General features: G+C 66.8%; 1 protein-coding gene across 1 annotated transcript in view; it reads right to left on the bottom strand.

Annotated features, from left to right (window-relative positions):
* The window catches only part of LOC136789380 (myosin-binding protein C, fast-type-like), a 36,469-nt gene extending 12,408 nt beyond the window's left edge, over positions 1-24,061 (bottom strand). The window contains 21 exon segments of the mRNA XM_066989434.1: positions 747-881; positions 1,903-2,091; positions 3,263-3,295; positions 3,298-3,366; positions 3,457-3,616; positions 4,369-4,505; positions 4,595-4,624; positions 5,449-5,555; positions 7,141-7,306; positions 8,629-8,795; positions 10,262-10,367; positions 11,412-11,536; positions 12,629-12,761; positions 14,572-14,765; positions 16,445-16,504; positions 17,374-17,422; positions 18,916-19,033; positions 20,268-20,416; positions 21,483-21,559; positions 22,485-22,623; positions 23,971-24,061. Coding sequence (XP_066845535.1) covers positions 747-881; positions 1,903-2,091; positions 3,263-3,295; positions 3,298-3,366; positions 3,457-3,616; positions 4,369-4,505; positions 4,595-4,624; positions 5,449-5,555; positions 7,141-7,306; positions 8,629-8,795; positions 10,262-10,367; positions 11,412-11,536; positions 12,629-12,761; positions 14,572-14,765; positions 16,445-16,504; positions 17,374-17,422; positions 18,916-19,033; positions 20,268-20,416; positions 21,483-21,559; positions 22,485-22,623; positions 23,971-23,992 — 2,365 coding nt within the window. The 5' untranslated portion in view covers positions 23,993-24,061.

Here is a 24,061-nt window from a genome sequence, read left to right as displayed (position 1 = left end):
GTTTGGGGGGTTGGGGGGTTATGGGGGGAGATGGGGGGGTTTGGGGGAGATTGGGGGGAGTTGGGGGAGTTGGGGGGTTATGGGGGGGGAGATGGGGGGAGTTGGGGGGAGTTTGGGGGGTTATGGGGGGGATTTGGGGTGGGTTTGGGGGGAGATGAGGGGGGTTTGGGGGGAGATGGTTGGCTTTGGGGGAGTTGGGGGGTTTAGGGGGAGTTGGGGGTTTTGGGGGGAGATGGGGAGTTTGGGGGTAGTTGGGGGGGGGGGTTTGGGGGGGTTGGGCCGTTATGGGGGGAGATGGGGGCTTGGGGGGGTTGGGGGGAGTTGGGGGGAGTTGGGGGGTTATGGGGGGGAGATGGGGGGTTTGGGGGGAGATGGGGGAGTTGGGGGGAGATGGGGAGGAGTTGGGGGGTTTGGGGTGGGTTTGAGGGGGAGATGAGGGGGTTTGGGGGTTATGGGGGGGAGATGGGGGGGCTTGGGGGAGTTGGGGGTTTTGGGGGGGTTTGGGGGGAGATGAGGGGGGTTTTGGGGGGGTTTGGGGGGAGTTGGGGGGTTATGGGGGGCAGATGGGGGGTTTTGGGGGAGATGGGGGGGAGATGGGGCAGGGCCTCGGGGTTGTGGGGTGAGGTTACGGGGCGGGGGTCTATGGGGCAGGGGTCTATGGGTCAGGGCTATGGGTCAGAGCTATGGGGCGGGGGTCTCTGGGTCAGGGCCGCGGGTGGGGGTGCGGTTGGGGGCGCCCCACTCACAGCCCTCGCGGCAGTACTCCACCAGGTAGCCGTCGATGCCGCCGGCCCCCACGCGCTCGGGCGGGCGCCACTTGAGCGTGGCCGTGGTGTCGGTGACGTCCTCCAGCACCAGGTGGGTGGGCTCGCTCGTGGGGGCTGCGCGCACCCGTCACCCGCGGGGCAGCGCGGGACCCCTGGGACCCCCCGCCCCAAACCCCCTTCTGGGCCCCGGGACCCCCGGACCCTTCCGACATCCCCAAATCCCCTCTTGGCTGCCCCAAAACCCAGCCGGGAACCCCCAGGGCCCCTCCTGAGGACTCAAACCCCACCCGGGACCCCCGAATCTCATCCAGGACCCCCGAACCTCATCTGGGACTCCCCAAACCCCATCCAGGACCCCCCAGATCCCATCTGGGACCCCCAAACCCTTTCCAGAACCCCCCAAACCCCCTCCCAAGTCCCTCAACCCCCTTCCAGGATCCCCCAGGACCCCCCCAACCCGCCCAGGACCCCCAAAACCCCTCCCAAGTCCCTCAACCCCCTTCCAGGATCCCCCAGGACCCCCCAAATCCCCTCCAGTACTCCCTAAAACCCCTCTGAAGTCCCCCAAACCCCCTCCCAAGTCCCCCAAACCCCTCCAGGACCCCCAAGCCCCTCCAAGACCCCCCAGTCTCTCTCCCAAGTCCCTCAACCCCCTTCCAGGATCCCCTGGGACCTCCCAAACCCCCTCCAGGACCCCCCAACCCCCTCCCAAGTCCCTCAACCCCCTCCAGGATCCCCTGGGACCTCCCAAACCCCTCCAGGACCCCCCAACCCCCTCCCAAGTCCCTCAACCCCCCTCCAGGACCCCCCAAACCCCTCCAGGACCCCCCAAACCCCCTCCAGGACCCCTCAATCCCCCTCCCAAGTCCTTCAACCCCTCTTCAGGACCCCTCAACCCCCTCCAGGACCCCCAAACCCCCTCCAGGACCCCCCACTCCCTCTCCCAAGTCCCTCAACCCCCTTCCAGGATTCCCTGGGACCTCCCAAACTGCCTCCAGGACCCCCAACCCCCCTCCCAAGTCCCCTCAACCCCCCTCCAGGACCCCCCAAACCCCCTCCAGGACCCCTCAAACCCCCTCCAGGACCCCTCAACCCCCTCCAGGACCCCAAACCCCCAGATCCCCCGGGGCCGCACCGATGGGCATGAAGGGCTGCGTGTTGTGGCTGGGCTGGGAGATGCCGATGGAGTTGACGGCGAAGACGCGCATCTCGTAGAGGACGCCCTCGATCATCTTGGTGGACTCGTAGGTGGTGTCCGTGTACACCTCGAAGTTGAGCTTCATCCAGCGCATGGAGCCCTTCTTCTTGCGCTCCATCAGGTACCCTGCGGGCGCGGGGGGGACGGGGGACGTGGGCTTGGGGACATGGGGACATGCGGGGACACGTGGGGACGTGGGGACGTGGGGACGTGGGGATATGGGGACACAAGGACGTGGGGATGTGGGGACGTGGGGACATGGGGAAATGGGGACATGGGGACATGGGGACGTGGGGACATGGGTGTAGGGACGTGGGGAGACCTGGGGACGTGTGGGGACGTGGGGAGATGGAGATGTGGGGACACTGGGGCATGGGGACGTGGGAATGTGGGGACATGGGGACCTGGGGACGTAGGGATATGGGGCTGTGGGGATGTGGGGACATGGGGATATGGGGAGATGGAGATGTGGGGACATTGGGGCACAGGGGATATGGGGTTTCGGGGGACATGGGGATGTGGGCGTAGGAAGGTGGGGACATGGGGACATGGGGACGTGGGCGTAGGGAGGTGGGGACGTGGGGACATGGGGACGTGAGGACGTGGGCACGTGGATGCGGACGTGGGGATGTGGGGAGATGGAGAGGTGGGGACATTGGGGCATGGGAATGTGGGGACATGGGGATGTGGGGATATGGGGACACAGGGACATGGGGATGTGGGGACGTGGGGAAATGGGGACATCGGGACACGTGGAGATGGAAAAATGGGGGCACGGGGACGATGGAGATATGGGGACACTGGGGAGTGGGGGATATGGGGTTATGGGGACATGGGGACGTGGGGACATGGACGTGGAGATTTGGGGACACGAGGACACGGACGTGGAGACACAGGGACACGGGGACACGAGGACATGGATGTGGGGATGTGGGGACACGGATATGGGGACACGGGGACACGAGGACGTGGACGTGGAGATTTGGGGACGTAGATATGGGGACGTGGGGACACGAGAACACGGACGTGGGGATGTGGGGACGCAGACGTGGGGACACGGGGGGACACGGGGACACGAGGACATGGACGTGGAGATTTGGGGACGTGGATATGGGGACGTGGGGACACGAGAACACGGACGTACGGATGTGGGGACGCAGACGTGGGGACACGGGGGGACACGGGGACACGAGGACATGGAGGTGGCGACGTGGGGGCCACGCGGACAATCCACGCCACAAGCGAGCAGGGGGCCACGCGTGGGACACGCCGGGGCCCACGCCGCGCCCCCCCTCACCGGTGACCGGCTGTCCCCCGTCGTACTTGGGGGCTCCCAGGTGAGCACGGCCCAGTCCTCGCCCACCGAGGTGATGCGCACGGCCTCGGGGGGGTCGGGGACGTCTGCGGGGACACGGAGGGGGGACGCGTGGGGACCCTGGCCGGCCCCACGGCGTGTCCCCCCCCATCCTCGTCCCCGCGCCCCCTCCTTACCGACCACCTTGATGTAGAGCGTGGCCGAGTCCTCGCCCACCGGGTTGGTGACGGTGATGGAGTAGCGCGCCTCGTCCGCCCGCTCGGCGCTCTCGATGACGAAGCTGCTCAGCTCCTTGCGCTCCTCCACGTGCGCCCGGCCCTCGCGCTCCGTGAAGGGCTGCGGGGGTGTGGGGCGGGGCGTGTGGGGCGTGGGGCGTGGGGGGTGGAGGGTGTGGGGTGGGGGTGTGGGGTGTGGGGTGTGGGGTGTGGGGTGTGGGGCGGGGTGTAGGATGTGGGGCGGAGTTTGGGGTATGGTGTGGGGCAGGGTTTGGGGTAAGGTGTGGGGCATGGGGTGCAGGGTGTGGGGCAGGGTTTGGGGTATGGTGTGGGGCGGGGTGTGGGGTGTGGGGTGTGGGGCAGGGTGTGGGGCACGGTGTGGGGAAGGGTGTGGGGTGTGGGGTGGGGTGTGGGGCAGGGTTTGGGGTATGGTGTGGGGCATGGGGTGGGGTGTGGGGCGGGGGTGTGGGGGCGGGGTGTGGGGTGGGGTATGGGGCAAGGTGTGGGGCAGGGTGTGGGGTGTGGGGTGGGGTGTGGGGCAGGATGTGGGGCAGGGTTTGGGGTATGGTGTGGGGGGCATGGGGTGGGGTGTGGGGCGGGGGTGTGGGGCGGAGTGTGGGGTGGGGTGTGGGGTGTGGGGCAGGGTGTGGGGTAAGGTGTGGGGTGGGGTGTAGGGTGGGGTGTGGGGTGTGGGGCAGGGTGTGGGGCGTGATGTGGGGCAGGGTGTGGGGCAGGGTGTGGGGACTTGGTACAGGGATGCAGTGTGGGGACGTGGCCCGGGGACACAGGGACACGGGGCAGTGTCACGGGGACACGGGGACACGTTCCGGGGGGGGGGACACACAGCGGTGCCACCCGGCGCGGGGCACCCACCTGGTCACCCTTCATCCAGACCACGGTGGGCGCGGGCTCGCCCGAGATGGGGACGTCGAGGCGCAGCTTGTTCCCCGCCACCACCACGATCGTGTTCTCCGACGACTTCCCCGAGCAGTCCAGGTGGATTTTGGGGGCTCTGGGCCGGGGGGGGGGGACAGGGGGACGGTGACGGGAATGTCCCCGAGGGTCCCCAAGGGTCCGCCCCGCCCCGTGTCCCCCTCACCTTGCTTGGGGACGTATTCCACCTTGATCTCTTCGAGTGCGGGGAGGAAAGGGTTAACGCGGCCCGGTGCCACCGGTGTCCCCAAGGGACGCGGTGTCCCCAACGTCCTATGGTCACCCCCCCCAAATCCCACCCGGTGTCCTGGGTCCCCCTCCCAGTGTTCCCAAGGGCTGTGTCCCCAAATGCCCCCAACGTCCCCCAGGTGTCCCCAAGGTCCCCCCAGATGTCCCCAAGGTCCACGCAATGCCCCCAAGAGCCGTGTCCCCAAATGTCCCCAAGGTCCCCCCAAATGTCCCCAAGGTCACCCCAAATGTCCCCAGGGTCCATGCAGTGTCCCCAAGGGCCGTGTCCCCAAATGTCCCCAAGGTCCCTCAAATGTCCCCAAGGTCCAATGTCCCCCCAGATGTCCCCAAGGTCCACGCAGTGTCCCCAGGGGCTGTCCCCCAAATGTCCCCGAGGTCTCCCCAGTGTCCCCAACGTCCCCCAGACGTCCCCAAGGGCCCTGCAGTGTCTCCAAGGGCCAATGTCCCCCAAATGTCCCCAAGGGCCATGTGTCCCCACCAGTGTCCCCAATGCCCCCTGGTGTCCCCAGTGCCCCCCAGTGTCCCCAAGGGCACCACGTGTCCCCCCGGTGTCCCCAAGGCCCCCCAGTGTCCCCAACGCCCCTGTGGTGTCCCCAGGTGCTGTGTCCCCCCCCAGTGTCCCCAAGGCCCCCCAGTGTCCTCCAAGGGCCGTGTCCCCCAAATGTCCCCAAGGTCCAACTGTCCCCCCAGTGTCCCCAAGTGCTGTGTGTCCCCCCGGTGTCCCCAAGGCCCCCCCCCCAGTGTCCCCAGCGTCCCCCCTGGTGCCCCCACCGAGGAAGTTGAGCTTGGCGGACAGGGACAGGGCGTAGCCGTCGGGGACGAAGGTGTAGTCGCCCTCGTCCTCGGGGCGCACGTCGTCGATCACCAGCTTGTGGAACCTGCGGGCGCCAGCGGGGGGGTCCCGGGGGCTGCCACCTCCTCGGTGTCCCCGTGGGGCTCCACAACGTCCCCATGGGGGCTCCATGATGTCCCCATGGGGCTCCACAACATCCCCGTGGGGCTCCGTGATGTCCCCGTGGGGCTCCACAACGTCCCCATGGGGCTCCACCAAGTCCCCATGGAGCTTCAGGAGGTCCCCATGGGGCTTCAGGAGGTCCCCATGGGGCTCCATGATGTCCCCATGGGGCTGCCACCTCCTCCAGGTCCCTGTGGGGCTCCAACAGGGGTCCCCATGGGGCTCCACCAAGTCCCCATGGAGCTTCAGGAGGTCCCCATGGGGCTTCAGGAGGTTCCCTTGAGGCTTCCAAGAGGTTCCCATGGGGCTGCCACCTCCTCGGTGTCCCCGTGGGGCTCCACAACGTCCCCATGGGGCTCCATGATGTCCCCATGGGGCTGCCATCTCCTCGGTGTCCCCATGGGGCTCCAATGAGGTCCCCATGGGGCTCCACCAAGTCCCCGTGGAGCTTCTGGAGGTCCCCATGGGGCTTCAGGAGGTTCCCATGGGGCTGCCACCTCCTTGGTGTCCCCATGGGGCTCCAACAAGGTCCCCATGGGGCTTGAAGAGGTCCCTGTGGGGCTGCCACCTCCTCGGTGTCCCCATGGAGCTCCACTAAGTCCCCATGGGGCTTCTGGATGTCTCCATGGGGCTGCCACCTCCTCCAGCCCCCCGGGGGCTCCAGCAAGGTCCCCGTGGAGCTCCATGATGTCCCCATGGGGTTCCAGTGAGGTCCCCATGGGGCTGTCACCTCTTCTAGGTCCCCGTAGGGTTCCAGTGAGTTCCCTATGGAGCTCCACAAGATCCCCATGGGGCTGCCACCTCCTCTGGGGTCCCCATGGGGCTTTAATGAGGTCCCCGTGGATCTCCACCAGGTCCCCAGGGATCTCCACCAGGTTCCTACGGTCCCTATGGAGCTCCACAAGGTCCCTACGGATCCCCACCAGGTTCCTACAGGGCCCTATGGAGCTCCACGAGGTCCCTACGGATCTCCACCAGGTTCCTACGGAACCCATGGAGCTCCACGAGGTCCCTACGGATCTCCACCAGGTTCCTACGGAACCCATGGAGCTCCACGAGGTCCCTACGGACCTCCATGGGGCTTCCTAATGAGATCCCCACGGAGCTCCACGAGGTCTCCAAGGATCTCCACGAGGTCCCTATGGAGCTCCACGAGGTCCCTGTGGAGCTCCACCAGGTCCCCAAGGCTCTCCATGAGGTTCCTAAGGACCCCATGGAGCTCCACGAGGTCCCCAAGGATCTCCACAAGGTTCCTACAGACCCTATGAAGCTCCACCAGGTCCCTACGGATCTCCACCAGGTTCCTACAGACCCTATGGAGCTCCACGAGGTCCCCAAGGATCTCCACGAGGTTCCTACAGACCCTACGGACCTCCGCGAGCTCCCTACGGACCCCACGGAGCTCCACCAGGTCCCTACGGATCTCCCCAGCTCTCCACCCCCCCCAGGACCCCCAGGACCCCCCAAGACCCCCCCAGGACCCCCCGGACCCCCGTCCCGTCGCCCACCTGCCGTTGTGGGAGATGTGGATGCGCTTGCTGGGCCGCACCTCGACGCCGTTGCGGAACCAGCGCCCCGTCACCTTCTCGTCCGACACCTCGCACTTGAACACCGCCTGCTCCGACGCCTTCACCGTCAGGTCCGCCATGTCCTGCAGCACCTCCAGCTGCTTCTCTGGGGGGGGCGGGGGGGCAACGGGGGCGTCCTGGGGTGCGGGGGTCTGGGGGAGGGAAGCCCCCACCCCCCCAGCACCGCCCGGCACCTCCCTCGGGGCTCCGGGTCTGCTGGAGAATCCTCCGGCACCTGTGGGATCTCCTCGGGGCGCCCATGGGACCTCCCAGCACCCACGGGGCCTCCCCAGGAACCTCCTCGGGACCGCATGAACATCTCCAAGGACCCATGGGACCTCCTCAGGGCACCCTGGGGACCTCCCAGCACCCATGGGACCTCCCAGCACCCATGGGACCTCCCCAGGAACCTCCTCGGGACCTCATGAACATCTCCAAGGACCCATGGGACCTCCTCAGGGCATCCTGGGGACCTCCCAGCAACCTCATGGGACCTCCCAGCATCTCCACGGAACCTCCCCATGGAACCTCCTCAGGGCACCTCATGAACATCTCCAAGCACCCATGGGACCTCCCAGCACCCATGGGACCTCCCTAGGAACCTCCTCAGGACCTCCTGGGCATCTCCAAGAACCCATGGGACCTCCTCAGGGCACCCTGGGGACCTCCAAGCACCCATGGGACCTCCCAGCACCCATGGGACCTTCCTAGGAACCTTCTGGGGACCTCCTGGGCATCTCCAAGCACCCATGGGACCTCCTCAGGACACCCTGGGGACCTCCCAGCACCCATGGGACCCCTCCCAGGACCCTCCCGGACCCCTCCCAGCACCCATGGGACCTCCCCAGGACGCCCCGAGGACCTCCTGGAGAACCTCCCCAGATCTCCAAAGAAAACTCTTGCCCCCCGAGATGCCCCCTAGGACCCCTGAGATGCCCCCTGGACCCCCTGAGACACCCCTGGGACCCCCAAGACACCCCTGGGACCCCGAGACACCCCCTGGGACCCCCAAGACGTCCCCAGGGCCCCCTGAGACACCCCCTGGGATCCCCAAGACGTCCCCAGGGCCCCCCGAGACACCCTCTGGGACCCCCAAGACACAACCTCTGGACCCCCAAGATGCCCCCTGGAACCCCTGAGATGCCCCCGGGACCCCTGAGATGCCCCCTGGGACCCCCGAGATGCCCCCTGGAGACCCCCAAGATGTCCCCAGGGCCCCCTGAGACACCCCTGGGACCCCCAAGACGTCCCCTGGGACCCCTGAGATGCCCCCTGGGACCCCCAAGATGCCCCTTGGACCTCCAAGAATGTCCCCAGGGACCCCCAAGACACCCCTGGGACCCCCAAGACACCCCCTGGGACCCCCAAGACGCCTCCTGGGACCCCCGAGACGCCCCCCAGGACCCCCGGACCCCCCACCCCGGGCACCTTCCACGCTGATCTCGGCCTCGCTCTCGCCGCCGTTGGTCATGATCTTGTAGCGCCCGGTGTCCTCCTTGGTGGCCTCGTTGATGATGAGGTAGTGCTTGCGCCCGTCCTTCTTGAAGCGGTACTTGAAGGTCTCCTCGCGCGTCAGCTCCACCCCGTCCTTCATCCTGCGGGGGGGGCGGGGGGGTGGGAACGGGGCGATGAGATATAGGGGGTGGGCGCGGGGTGGGCGCAGGGTGGTGGGCATGGGGTGGTGGGCATGGGGTGATGAGATGTAGGGGGGTGGGCGTGGGGTGGTGGGCATGGGAGTGGGGTGGTGGGAATGGGGTGGTGGGCATGGGGCGATGAGATGTAGGCGGGTGGGCATGGGGTGGGCATGGGGTGGTGGGCATGGGGTGGTGGGAACAGGGCAATGAGGTGCAGGGGGTGGGCATGGGGTGGTGGGCATGGGAATGGGGTGGTGGGCATGGGGCGATGAGATATAGGGGGTGGGGATGGGGTGGTGGGCATGGGGAGGTGGGCATGGGGTGGTGGGAACAGGGTGGTGGGAATGGGGTGATGAGATATAGGGGGGTGGGGATGGGGTGGTGGGCATGGGAATGGGGTGGTGGGAATGGGGTGATGGGGTGCAGGGGGTGGGCACGGGGTGGGGATGGGGTGGTGGGCACGGGGTGTTGGGAAAGGGCGATGAGATGTAGGGGGGGTGGGCATGGGGTGGTGGGCATGGGAATGGGGTGGTGGGCATGGGGCGATGAGGTATGGGGCTGGGCACGGGGTGGGAATGGGGTGGTGGGCATGGGGGTGGTGGGAACGGGGGCGATGAGGTACAGGGGGTGGGCGTGGGGTGGTGGGCATGGGGAATGGGGTGGTGGGCATGGGGTGGGAATGGGGTGGTGGGCATGGGGTGGTGGGCATGGGGTGATGAGGTATAGGGTGGTGGGCATGGGGTGGTGGGCATGGGGTGGTGGGCATGGGGTGATGAGGTATAGAGGGTGGGCATGGGGTGGTGGGCATGGGAATGGGGTGGTGGGCATGGGGTGGTGGGCATGGGGTGATGAGATATAGGGGGGTGGGGATGGGGTGGTGGGCATGGGAATGGGAACGGGGTGGTGGGAACGGGGCGATGAGATATAGGGGGTGGGCATGGGGTGGGAATGGGGTGGTGGGCATGGGGTGGTGGGAACGGGGCGATGAGGTACAGGGGGTGGGCACGGGGTGGGCATGGGGTGGTGGGCATGGGAATGGGGTGGGGGGCATGGGGTGGTGGGAACGGGGCGATGAGGTACAGGGGGTGGGCACGGGGTGGGCATGGGGTGGTGGGCATGGGGTGGTGGGCATGGGACGATGAGATTTAGGGTGGTGGGTGTGGGGTGGTGGGCATGGGAATGGGAATGGGGTGGTGGGAACGGGGTGGGATGGGCACGGGGTGGGGGGAATGGCATGGGGTGGTGGGCCTGGGGTGGTGGGAACGGGGCGATGAGATATAGGGGGGTGGGCATGGGGTGGGTGTGGGGTGGGTGTGGGGTGGGTGTGGGTGGTGGGCGTGGGCATGGGGTGGTGCCTATGGGGTTGTTGGGCACAGCCACGGGGTGGGGGGGGGTGGGGGTGTTGTTTTGGGGTGCCCCCCCCTCACCATATGACCTGGGCGCCCTCCTCGGACACCTCGGCCTCCAGCACCACGCGGTCGCCCACCAGCACCTGCTGGTCGTCCAGCCCCCGCGCGATGGTCACCGGCGGCTCTGCGGGGACGGGGGGGGTCAGGGGGGCGGGACAACCCCGGGACCCCCCGCGGGACCCCAAAACCCCCCAGGACCACCAAAACCCCCCAGGACCCCCAAAACCCCCCAGGACCCCAAAACCCCCCTCGGGACCCCCAAAACCCCCAGGACCCCTCCCGGACACCCCCCCAGCACCCACCCTTGACAAAAGGCTCAATGAAGGGTCCTGGGACCCCCTGGACCCCTCCCAGATCCCCCAGGACCCCCAGACCCCCGAGGACCCCCCAGGCCCCCCACAGACCCCCACAGGACCTTGCCCAACTCCCCCAGACCTCCCCAGGACCCCCCAAGACCCCCCAGCCCCCCCCAGGCCCCCACCCTTGACGAAGAGCTCAGTGAAGGCTCCCAGACCCCCCAGGACCCCCCAGGACCCCCCAGACCTCCCCAGGACCCCCCAAGACCCCCCAAGACCCCCCGACCCCCCCAGGCCCCCCAGGACCCCCCCCCCAGGCCCCCACCCTTGATGAAGAGCTCAGTGAAGGCTCCCAGACACCCCCAGGACCCATCCCAGACCCCCCAGACCTCCCCAGGACCCCTCCAAGACCCCCCAGCCCCCCCAGGACCCCCAGGACCCCCCCAAGGCCCCCACCCTTGACGAAGAGCTCGGTGAAGGCTCCCAGACCCCCCAGGACCCCCCAGGACCCCCCAGACCTCCCCAGGACCCCCAAGACCCCCCAAGACCCCCCGACCCCCCCAGGCCCCCCAGGACCCCCCCCCCCAGGCCCCCACCCTTGATGAAGAGCTCAGTGAAGGCTCCCAGACACCCCCAGGACCCATCCCAGACCCCCCAGACCTCCCCAGGACCCCCCAAGACCCCCCGACCCCCCCAGGACCACCCCAGGACCCCCCAGGCCCCCACCCTTGACGAAGAGCTCGGTGAAGGCTCCCAGACCCCCAGATCCCCCAAGACCCACCCCAGACCACCCCTGGACCCCTTCAGACCCCCCAGGACCCCCCAGACCCCCCAGGACCCCCCCAGCCCCCAGGACCCCCCCGGACCCCCACCCTTGACGAAGAGCTCGGTGAAGCACTTCTCGTCGTTCACCCGGCACTCGTAGGCGGCGTCGTCGGCCAGGGAGCACTTGTGGATGGTGAGGATGCGCTTCAGGCCCACGTTCTCAAACACGTACCTGGGGGGGGGGGGACAGGGGGGGGGGGTCCACGGGGACATGGGGGGGACGGGGGGGGACACAGAGGGACGCGGGGGGTGGGGGAGACGCGAGGGTGGAGGGGGACACGGGGGGATATGGGGACATGGGGGGATGCGGGGACACGGGGACGGGATGGGACATGGGGGGGGGGACAAGGGTGGAGGGGGACGCGGGGGGACGTGGGGGTCATGGGGGGACACGGGGGGGCATGGGGGGGACACGGGGGGTCATGGGGGGACACGGGGGGACACGGGGGCACGGGGGGACACGAGGACACGGGGGACACGGTGACACGAGGCCAGCACCAGGCAGGGAGGCACAGAGGAGCCGCGGGGCCCGACGTCAGGGACACGGCGCGGGGGGGACCCGGGGGGGGGGCTGTGCCCCCCGTGTCCCCATGGCCCCCTGTGTCCCTCCGTGTCCCCCGTGTCCCCCTGTCCCCCAGTGTCCCCACACCCCCACGTCCCCACATCCCCCCATATCCCAATTCCCCCCAATTCCCCCCATATCCCCCCTTGCCCCCCCATATCCCCCCATCCCCCCTGCCCCCCCGTGCCCCCCTGTGCCCCCCATCCCCCCCGTCCCCCATGTCCCCATATCCCACATCCCCCAATGTCCCCATGTCCCCCCATATCCCAATTCCCCCCATATCCCCCCATATCCCCCCAACCCCCCTGCCCCCCCCATCCCCCCGTGCCCCCGTGTGCCCCCCTGTCCCCCCCATGTCCCCCCTGTCCCCCCATGTCCCCATATCCCATGTCCCCCAATGTCCCCATGTCCCCCCATATCCCAATTCCCCCCATATCCCCCCATCCCCCTCTGCCCCCCCACCCCCCTGTGCCCCCCACATCCCCCCGTGCCCCCCCGTGCCCCCCCATGCCCCCCCGTGCCCTCCCCATGTCCCAATTTCCCCAATGTCCCCACACCCCCAATGTCCCCACATCCCCCCATATCCCAACTCCCCCCATCCCCCCATATCCCCCCTTGCCCCCCCATATCCCCCCATCCCCCCGTGTCCCCCCCCCACCCCCCCCGCCACCCCCAGCCCCCCCGCCCCCCCGCGCCCCTCACTTGGTGCTGGGCTTGATGAGCTGCCCGTTCTTGTACCACTTGAGGGGCAGGTCGGGGTGGCTCAGCTCCACGGCCAGCTTGATCTTGTTGCCCTTGTCCACCTGGTACGCGGGGTCCAGCTTGCGGACGAACGCTGGGGGGGGGGGGGGGGGCACGGGGCGGGGGGTCACACACGGCTCCGGGGGGGGGGCACGGCGTCCCCAGAGACCCCCAAAGGTCCCCAAAGGTCCCTGAAATCCCCAAAGGTCCCCAGAGACCCCCAAGGGTCCCCAAAGGTCCCCAAAGGTCCCCAAGGGTCCCCAAGGGTCCCCAAAGACACCCAAAGGTCCCCAAAGACCCCCCAAAGACCCCCAAGGGTCCCCAAGGGTCCCCAAAGACCCCCAAAGACCCCCAAGGGTCCCCAAGGTCCCCAAGGGTCCCCAAAGACCCCCAAAGACCCCCAAGGGTCCCCAAGGGTCCCCAAGGACCCCCAAAGGTCCCCAAAGGTCCCCAAAGACCCCCAAAGACCCCCAAAGACCCCAAAAGTCCCCAAATGTCCCCAAGGGTCCCCAAAGGTCCCCAAAGACCCCCAAAGGTCCCCAAAGGTCCCCAAAGGTCCCCAAAGACCCCCAAAGGTCCCCAAAGGTCCCCAAAGACCCCCAAAGGTCCCCAAAGACCCCCAAAGACCCCCCAAAGACCCCCAAAGACCCCAAAAGTCCCCAAATGTCCCCGAAATCCCCAAAGGTCCCCAAAGACCCCCAAAGGTCCCCAAAGGTCCCCAAAGATCCCCAAAGACCCCCAAAGGTCCCCAAAGGTCCCCAAAGACCCCCAAAGGTCCCCAAAGACCCCCAAAGACCCCCCAAAGACCCCCAAAGACCCCAAAAGTCCCCAAATGTCCCCGAAATCCCCAAAGGTCCCCAAAGACCCTCAAAGACCCCCAAAGGTCCCCAAGGGTCCCCAAAGACCCCCAAAGGTCCCCAAAGACCCCCAAAGACCCCCAAAGGTCCCCAAATGTCCCCGAAATCCCCAAAGACCCCCAAAGGTCCCCAAAGGTCCCCAAAGACCCCCAAAGGTCCCCAAAGACCCCCAAAGACCCCCAAAGACCCCCAAAGACCCCCAAAGGTCCTCAAATGTCCCCGAAATCCCCAAAGACCCCCAAAGACCCCCAAAGACCCCCAAAGGTCCCCAAAGGTCCCCAAAGACCCCCAAAGGTCCCCAAAGGTCCCCAAAGATCCTCAAAGACCCCCAAAGGCCCCCAAAGGTCCCCAAGGGTCCCCAAGGGTCCCCAAAGGTCCCCAAAGACCCCCAAAGGCCCCCAAAGGTCCCCAAGGACCCCCAAGGGTCCCCAAAGGTCCCCAAAGACCCTCAAAGACCCCCAAGGGTCCCCAAAGGTCCCCAAAGACCCTCAAAGACCCCCAAAGGTCCCCAAAGACCCCCAAAGGTCCCCAAAGACCCCCAAGGGTCCCCAAAGGTCCCCAAGGGTCCCCAAAGACCCCCAAAGGTCCCCAAGGGTCCCCCAAGGACCCCCAAGGGTCCCCAAAGACCTCCAAAGACCCCCAAAGACCCCCAAAGGTCCCCAAAGACCCCCAAAGACCCTCAAAGACCCCCCAAGGGTCCCCAAAGACCCCCAAGGGTCCTCAAGGGTCCCCAAAGACCCGCAAATGTCCCCAAAGGTCCCCAAGGGTCCCCAAGGGTCCCCAAAGACCCTCAAAGACCCCCCAAGGGTCCCCAAAGACCCCCAAGGGTCCCCAAAGGTCCCCAAAGGGTCCCCAAAGGCCCCCAAAGACCCCCAAAGGTCCCCAAAGGGTCCCCAAAGACCCCAAGGGTCCCCAAAGACCCCCAAGGGTCCCCAAAGGTCCCGATTCCTCCCATATCCCCATTTCCCCCAATTCCCCCAATTCCCCCCAAATCCCCCAACCCCCCCTTTCCCCCCACCCCCCGTGCCCCCCCCCCCCTTGCCCCACCTTCGCTCTTCTTGGGCTCCACCTTGATCTTCTTGAGGCGCTTGAGCATGCCGCGCAGGTCGGTGATGCCGTACTGGAAGGCGATGCGCTCGTACTCGCTCTTCTTCGTCACGCCCTTCAGCAGCTCCCAGATCTCGGGCGGGAACGGGTCCTCCTCCTCCTTCCTGCGCCGCCGCTCCTCCACCTGCACCTCCCTGGCACGCGCGCGTGCCACGCCGTGAAAAGGTGCGCGACCGCCCCGTGTCACAGCCCCCCCCCCCACCACCACCACGCGACGACCCCAAGGAGGGGCCGCCCCCAGCAGCCCCCGCCCCGCCGACGCCCTCTCGACCCCCGAAAACCTCGAGCGCACCCCCGCCGCCGCCCTCGTGCGAAAGGCCTTGCACGCGCGGCCTTGCACCAGCACTTGCACGAGCCGCCTTGCACGCCCCCAGCACCTCTACAGCCCCTCATGGAAGCGATTTGCCTTGCACACCTCAAATGGCCTTGCACAAGGGTCTTCTTGCACACCCCCAACACATTTACACACCCCTTGCACAAGTGTCTTGCACACCCCCAACGCCTTTACACACCCCTTGCACAAGTGTCTTGCACACCCACAATGCCTTCACACACCCCTTGCACAAGCACCTTGCACACCCCAAGACCTTCACACACCCCCTTGCACAAGTGTCTTCTTGCACTCCCCCAACACCTTTGAACACCCCTTGCACAAGCGTCTTTTTGCACACCCCCAACACTTTCTCACACCCCTTGCACAAGTGTCTTGCATACCCCCAACGCCTTTACACACCCCTTACACAAGCGTCTTCTTGCACTCCCCCAAGACCTTCACACACTCCTTGTGGAAGCGATTTGCCTTGCACACCTCAAATGGCCTTGCACAAGGGTCTTCTTGCACACCCCCAACACATTTACACACCCCTTGCACAAGCGGCTTCTTGCACAAACCCCCACACACACCTTCACACACCCCTTGTGGAAGTGATTTGCCTTGCACACCTCAAATGGCCTTGCACAAGGTCTTCTTGCACACCCCCAACACATTTACACACCCCTTGCACAAGTGTCTTCTTGCACTCCCCCAACGCCTTTGAACACCCCTTGCACAAGCGTCTTGCCTTGCACACCCCAACACATTTACACACCCCTTGCACAAGCGTCTTCTTGCACACCCCCAACACCTTCACACACCCCTTGCACAAGCATCTTGCCTTGCACACCCCCAATGCCTTTACATACCCCTTGCACAAGCATCTTCTTTCACACCCCCAAGACCTTCACACACCCCTTGCACAAGTGTCTTGCACACCCCCAATGCCTTTACACACCCCTTGTGGAAACGATTTGCCTTGCACACCTCAAATGGCCTTGCACAAGTGTCTTTTTGCACACCCCTAACACATTTACACACCCCTTGCACAAGTGTCTTTTTGCACACCCCCCAACGCCTTTAAACACTCCTTGCACAAGCATCTTCTTGCACACCCCCAATGCCTTTACACACCCCTTGTGGAAGTGATTTGCCCTGCGCACCCTAGATGTCCTTGCACGTGTCTTCTTGCACACCTACACCTCTACACACTCCTCGGGTGAGTCACCTTGCACGCCTCAAACGTCCTTGCACAAGTGTCTTCTTGCATACCGCAAATGCCTTACACACCCCTTGCACAAGTGAGCCTTCTTGCACACCCACACCCCTTGCACACCTCGAATGTCCTTGCACAAGTGTCTTCTTGCACACCCCCAGCACCTTTACACACCCCTTGCACAACTGACCTTCCTTGCACACCCCTAACACCTTTACACACCCCTTGCACAAGCAGCCCCCCCCTTGCACGCCCCTTGCACGCCCCTTGCACGCCCCCCCCACCTCTTCTTCAGCAGCCCGCTGAAGTCCAGCTCCCCGGCCATGTCGTCCTTGGCATCGCCCCTGCGGGGAGATTGGGGGGGGGGGTCCCCAATTCATGGGGGGGTCCCCAATTCATGGGGGGGGGGTCCCCAATATGGGGGAGGGGTCCCCAAATTCACGGGGGGGGGGGGGCAATATGGGGGGGAACCCCAATAGACAGGAGGAGGGTCCCCATTCATGGGAGGGGTCCCCAATAGGTGTGGGGGGGTCCCCAATATGGGGGGGGGTCCCCAATACCCGGGGGGTTCCCCAATTCATGGGAGGGGTCCTCAATTCATGGGGGGTCCCCAATACACGGGGGGGGGGGTCCCCAAGTCATTGGGGGGGGATCCCAATACACTGCAGGGGGAAATATGGGGGGGGGGGGGTCCCCAAATCATGGGAGGGGTCCCCAATAGACAGGGGGAGGGTCCCCAATTTTTTTTGGGGGGGGGTCCCAAATCATGGGGGGGGGTGTCCCCAATGTATTGGGGGAGTCCCCAGTTCATGGAGGGGGAGGGGAGGGGGTCCCCAATACATGGGGGGGGGTCCCCAATACATGGGGGGTCCCCAAGTCATCGGGGGGTCACCAATATAAGGGGGGGTCCCCCAAAACATATTGGGGGGGGCCCCAATAGACAGGGGAGGGTCCCCAATTTTTCTGGGGGGGTCCCAAATACGGGGGGGGGGGTAGTCTGGGGAAGGGGGGGTCCCCAATATATGGGGGGGGGACAGTGGCGGGGGGGGGGGGGTCCCAATCTCAGGGAGCGGTTTTGGGGTGGGGGGGTCCCCAGTTTACGGGGGTAGGAGGATTTGGGGGCGATCCCAGTCTCTGGGGGGGGGGGGGGGGTCACTGGGGGGGGGATCCCCATTATTTGGGGGGGGGGGGTCCGGGGGGGGGTCCCACTCACGTCCTCTTGAAGGCCTGCAGCACGTTGCCGTTGTCGGCGGTGCGGGACGCTGGGGGGGGGAGCGGGGCTGTCAGCACCCCCACATCGCCCCCAATGTCCCCGGGGGGGGCACCCATGGGTGCGGGGGGGTTCTGGGGACACCAATGGGTTTGGGGGGGGGTCTCTGGGGGCACCCATGGGTGCGGGGGGGCTCTGGGGACACCAATGGGTTTGGGGGGCTCCCATGTGTTCAGGGGGCTCTGGGGGCACCCATGGGTGCTGGGAGGGGGGGCTCAGAGCACCCATGGGTTTGAGGGGGTGGGGTGTCTGGGGGCACCCATGGGTGCTGAGAGGGACTGGGGCCACCCATAGGTTTTGGGGGGGGTCTCTGGGGCCACCCATGTGTTCGGGGGGCTCTGGGGGCACCCATGGGTGCTGGGAGGTTCATGGGAACACCCATGGGTTTTGGGGGGCTCTGGTGACACCCATGGGTTAGGGGGCTCCCATGTGTTCAGGGGGCTCTGGGGGCACCCATGGGTGCTGGGAGGGGTTGGGGACACCCATGGGTGCTGGGAGGTTCAGGGAACGCCCATGGGTTTGGGGGGCTCCCATGGGTTCAGGGGGGCTCTGGTGACACCCATGCGTTCGGGGGTGTTCCCATGGGCTTGGGGAGCACCCATGGGTGCTGGGGGGGCTCTGGGGACACCCATGGGTTTGGGGAGGCTCTGGGGGCACCCATGGGTGCTAGGAGGGACTGGGGACAGCCATGGGGTTTGGGGGACTCTGGGGGCACCCATGGGTTCGGGGGGGCTCTGGTGACACCCATGGGTTCGGGGGTGTTCCCATGGGTTCGGGGGGCACCCATGGGTGCTGGCGGGTCTTGGGGACACCCATAGGTTTTGAGGGTCTCTAGGGCCACCCGTGTGTTCGGGGAGGCTCTGGGGGCACCCATGGGTGCTGGGAGGTTCAGGGAACACCCATGGGTTCGGGGGGCTCCCATGTGTTCGGGGGGCACCCATGGGTGCTGGGGGGCTCTGGGGACACCAATGGGTTTGGGGGCTCTGGGGGCACCCATGGGTGCTGGGAGGGACTGGGGACAGCCATGGGGTTTGGGGGACTCTGGGGGCACCCATGGGTTCGGGGGGCTCTGGTGACACCCATGGGTTCGGGGGTGTTCCCATGGGTTCGGGGGGCACCCATGGGTGCTGGCGGGTCTTGGGGACACCCATAGGTTTTGAGGGTCTCTAGGGCCACCCGTGTGTTCGGGGGAGGCTCTGGGGGCACCCATGGGTGCTGGGAGGTTCAGGGAACACCCATGGGTTCGGGGGGCTCCCATGTGTTCGGGGGGCACCCATGGGTGCTGGGGGGGCTCTGGGGACACCAATGGGTTTGGGGGGCTCCGGGGGCACCCATGGGTGCTGGGAGGGACTGGGGACAGCCATGGGTTTGGGGGACTCTGGGGGCACCCATGGGTTCGGGGGGGCTCTGGTGACACCCATGGGTTCGGGGGTGTTCCCATGTGTTCGGGGGGCACCCATGGGTGCTGGGGGGGTCCCTGAGCACCCTCGACGTCGATGTTGAAGCAGCAGCTGTCCTTCTTGTCCTTGGCCGCCACCTCGCAGCGGTAATCGCCCCGGTCCCCCACCGCCACCTTGTTGATGCGCAGCTCGAAGGTGTACACCTGGGGGGGCACGGGGGGGCGGGATTGGGGACACACAACCAGGACACAGCCCCTGCCTCCCAGTGCCTCCCAGTGCCTCCCAGTGCCTCCCAGTTACCCCCCCCGCCCAGTCCCTCCCAGACCGCTCCCAGTTCCTCTCCACTCCCTCCCAGTTCCCTTCCAGTCCCTCCCAGTGCCCCCCCAGTGCCCCCCAGTCCCCTTCCAGTCCCTCCCAGTGCCCCCCCAGTCCCCTCCCAGTCCCGCCCAGTGCCCCCCCAATGCCCTCCCAGTGCTCCCAGTCCCTTCCAGCGCCCCCTCCGCCCCCTCCACCCCCTCCCACCCCCTCCCCACCCCTCCCCACCCTCTCCCAATCCCCTCCAGCCCCTCCCAGCCCCTCCCAGTCCCCCCAGCCCCTCCCAGTGCTCCCAGTCCCCTCCCCAGCCCCTCCCAGTCTCCCCCCAGTCCCCTCCCAGTCCCCCCCTAACCCCTCCCAGTGCTCCCAGTCCCCTCCCAGCCCCTCCCAGTCTGCCCCCAGCCCCTCCCAGTGCTCCCAGTGCCCCCCCAGTGCCCTCCCAGTGCTCCCAGTCCCCTCCCAGTCCCCTCCCAGTCCCTCCCCAGCCCCTCCCAGCCCCTCCCAGTCCCCTCCCAGCCCCCTCCCAGCCCCTCCCAGTCCCCCCAGCCCCTCCCAGTGCTCCCAGTCCCCTCCCAGTCCCCTCCCAGTCCCCTCCCAGCCCCCTCCCAGTGCTCCCAGTCCCCTCCCAGCCCCTCCCAGTCTCCCCCCAGCCCCTCCCAGCCCCCTCCCAGCCCCTCCCAGTCCCCCCCAGCCCCTCCCAGTGCTCCCAGTCCCCTCCCAGTCCCCCCCAGCCCCTCCCAGTCCCCTCCCCAGCCCCTCCCAGTGCTCCCAGTGCCCCCCCAGTGCCCTCCCAGTGCTCCCAGTCCCCTCCCAGCCCCTCCCAGTGCTCCCAGTCCCCTCCCAGTGCCCCCTCACTCCCTTCCAGCCCCTCCCAGCCCCCATCACCCCCTCCCTGTGTCTCCCCAATGCCCCCCCAGTCCCCCCCACTCCCTCCCAGTCCCCTCCCAGTGCCCCCCAGCCCCTCCCAGTGCTCCCAGTGCCCCCCCAGTGCCCTCCCAGTGCTCCCAGTCCCCCCCCAGTCCCCTCCCAGTCCCCTCCCAGTCCCCCCCCAGCCCCTCCCAGTCCCCTCCCAGTGCTCCCAGTGCCCCCCCAGCCCCTCCCAGTGCTCCCAGTGCCCCCCACCTTGCTCTCCTTGTCCAGGCTCTCCGTGAACTGGAAGCGCGCCCCGCTCTTGGCGCCCAGCTCCAGCCACTTGCCCTTGAACCAGCGCACGCTGGGCTTGGCCCCCAGCTGCGCCCCCGCCACGCGAGCCACGGCCACCACGTCCCCGCCTGGGGGAGAGGGCGCTGGGGACGGGGACACGGCCCCACGGGGACCCCCGGCCCCATAGGGACCCCCGGCCCCATAGGGGCAGCCCCAACCCCATAGGGACAGCCCCGGCCCCATAAAACCCCATAAAACCCCCGCAACCCCATAAAACCCCCGCAACCCTATAAGGAACCTCCAGCCCCATAGGGACCCCCCCCGGCCCCATAGGGACCCCCCGGCCCCATAGGGACAGCCCTGGCCTCATAAAACCCCATAAAACGCCCGCAACCCCATAAAACCCCCGCAACCCTATAAGGAACCTCCAGCCCCATAGGGACCCCCTCAGCCCCATAGGGACCCCCGGCCCCATAGGGGCAGCCCCAACCCCATAGGGACCCCCCGGCCCCATAGGGACAGCCCCGGCCCCATAAAACCCCATAAAACCCCCACAACCCCATAAGGAACCTCCAGCCCTATAGGGACCCCCTCAGCCCCATAGGGACCCCCACCAGGCCCACAGGGACAGCCCCAATCCCATAGGGGCAGCCCCGGCCCCATAAGGACCCCCCGGCCCCATAAGGACCCCCCGGCCCCATAAAACCCCATAAAACCCCCGCAACCCCATAAAACCCCCGCAACCCTATAAGGAACCTCCAGCCTATAGGGACCCCCCCCTCAGCCCCATAGGGAACCCCCGGCCCCATAACGCCCCCCCCGACCCCATAGGGACCCCCCGGCCCCATAACGCCCCCCCCGGCCCCATAACGCCCCCCCCGGCCCCATAACGCCCCCCTGGCCCCATAAGGACCCCCCCGGCCCCATAACGCCCCCCCCGGCCCCATAAGGACCCTCCGGTCCCATAAGGCCCCCCCGGCCCCATACCCTCCCCCGGCCCCATAAGGACCCCCATCCCTATAAGGACCCCCGGCCCCATAACGCCCCCCCGACCCCATAAGGACCCCCCCCCGGCCCCATAACGCCCCCCCCCCCGGCCCCATAACGCCCCCCCGGCCCCATAACGCCCCCCCCGGCCCCATAAAGGACCCCCCGGCCCCATAACGCCCCCCCGCCCCACAGCCCCCCCCTCACCGCTCTCCACCAGCACGCTCTGGGGTTTGCTGAGGAAGAGCCCGTCGGGGTCGGGGGTCTCGGGGGGTGGATGTCGTCTGGGGGGGGGCACGGGGGGCAGAAAGGGGGGTCAGAAATGGGGGGTCAGAAAGGGGGGGGTCAGAAAGGGGGGCAAAAGGGGGGGTCAGAAAGGGGCGGGTCAGAAAGGGGGGTCAGAAAGGGGTCAGAAATGGGGGGGTCAGAAAGGGGGCAGAAAGGGGGCAGAAAGGGGGGCAGAAAGGGGGTCAGAAAGGGGGGCAGAAATGGGGGGGCAGAAAGGGGGTCAGAAATGGGGGGGGGTCAGAGGGGGGCAAAGGGGGGTCAGAAATGGGGGGACAAAAAGGGGGTCAGAGGGGGGGGGGTCAGAAATGGGGGGGGGTCAGAAAAGGGGGTTAGGGGGGGTCAGAAAGGGGGGCAAAGGGGGGTCAGAAATGGGGGGTCAGAAATGGGGGGTCAGCAAAAGGGGGGGATAAAAGGGGGGTCAGGGGGGTCAGAAATGGGGGGGTCAGAAGGGGGGCAAAGGGGGGTCAGGGGGGAAAAGGGGGCAAAGGGGGGGTCAGAAATGAGGGGGTAGGGGCAAAGGGGGGTAAAAGGGGGGTCAGAAATGGGGGGGGGCAGAAATGGGGGGTCAGAAAGGGGGGTCAGAAAGGGGGGGCAAAGGGGGGGCAGAAAGGGGGGCAGAAAGGGGGGGTCAGAAGGGGGGGGGGGGGCCAGAAAGGGGGAGCAAAAAAAAGGGGGGCAAAGGGGGGGGGTCAGAAATTGAGGGGTAAAAGGGGGGGCAAAAGGGGGGTAAAAGGGGGGGGTCAGAAATGGGGGGGCAGAAAGGGGGAGGTCAGAAAGGGGGGGCAAAAAGGGGGGTAAAATGGGGGGGGGGGGCAAAAGGAGGGGGGGCACCTACCAGGGAGTCATCCTTGGCCTCTGCAAAGAGATTTTGGGGAGGGGGGTTAGAAAACGGGGACCCCCCCCCCCCCCCCCCCCGCCCGCCCCCCCCCAGCACCTTTGGGGGCGCCCCCCCTCCTTCTCCTCGGCTTTTTGCCCGTTTTCGGCCGTTTTCGCCCCGGTTTCCCCCTCGGGGGGGCGGCTTTGGGCTCCTCCTGCGGCTTCTTCGCCTCCTTCTTGGGGGCTTTGGGGGGGGGGGGTGAGCGAGAAATGCCCCCCCCCGGGGCAACCACCCCCCCCGGGGGCAATTACCCCCCCCCAAGTGTAATTACCCCCCCCCCCACAGGGCAATTACCCCCCGGAATAATTACCCCCCCCATGCAATTCCCGCCCCCGCAATATAATCCCCCCCCCAATTTAATTACCCCCCCAATTTAATTACCCCCCCAATATAATTACCCCCCCGTTTAATTACCCCCCAATGTAATCCCCCCCATTTAATTACCCCCCAAATATAATCACCCCCCAATTTAATTACCCCCAATGTAATTCCCCCCATTTAATTACCCCCCAATATAATTACCCCCAATTTAATTACCCCCAATTTAATTACCCTCCAATGTAATTCCCCCCATTTAATTACCCCCCAATATAATTACCCCCCCAATTTAATTACCCCCCCAATTTAATTACCCCCCAATGTAATTCCCCCCATTTAATTACCCCCCAATATAATTACCCCCCAATTTAATTACCCCCAATTTAACTACCTCCCAAATATAATTCCCCCCCAATTTAATTACCCCCCAATGTAATCCCCCCCCATTTAATTACCCCCCCCAAATATAATTACCCCCAATTTAATTACCCCCCAATTTCATTACCCCCCCAATTGCCCCCCCCCAATGTAATTACCCCCCAGGATAACCCCCCCCAGTTATTTACCCCCCTTCCCCCCCCCACATACCGGGGGGGGCGGCGGGCGGTGCCCCCCGTGCCCCCCCCTCCCCTTTTGGCTCGGCCCCCCCGGGCTCAGCTGTCGCCGGGCTCAGGTCACCGGGGGGGGGGACACGGGGGGGGGGGGGGGCGGGACACGTGACCCCCCGGGGGGGGGGGGGCAGCGCCTCCCCTCGTGAAATTGGGCGGGGGGGGGGGGGGGCAAATGTCCCCAAACGTCCCCTGGCACAGGGCATGGAGTCCTGGGGGGCCCCCCCGGGGCAATTATCCCCCCCGGGGCAATTATTCCCCCCCGGGGCAATTATCCCCCCCCGGGGCAATTATTCCCCCCCCGGGGCAATTATCCCCCCCGGGGCAATTATTCCCCCCCCCGGGGCAATTATCCCCCCCCGGGGCAATTAACCCCCCATGGGGCAATTCCTCCCCCGGGGGGGGGGCAACACCCCTCCAAAATGCCCCCCCTTGTGCACCCCCCCCCCCCCCCCCCCGGGGGCAACACCCCCCCTTTCTGCCCCCCCCCAGGGTTCAGTTGCCCCCCCCCCCTTTTGCCCCCCCCGGGGCAGTCCCCCCAACTTTCTGCCCCCCCCCCGGGGCAGTTGCCCCCCCCACCCCCCCCTTTTGCCCCCCCCCTTACCGGCCTTGGTGGGCTCGGGCATGGCGGCAGCGGGGGCAGCGGGGACGCAACTGCCCCGGGCCGCCCCCCCGCGCCTTTAATCCCCGGCCCC

This window comes from Anser cygnoides, unplaced genomic scaffold (genome assembly GCF_040182565.1).
Source record: "Anser cygnoides isolate HZ-2024a breed goose unplaced genomic scaffold, Taihu_goose_T2T_genome scaffold_44_1, whole genome shotgun sequence".
Taxonomy (NCBI): Eukaryota; Metazoa; Chordata; class Aves; order Anseriformes; family Anatidae; genus Anser; species Anser cygnoides.
This window is presented reverse-complemented; position numbering and strand designations above follow the sequence as displayed.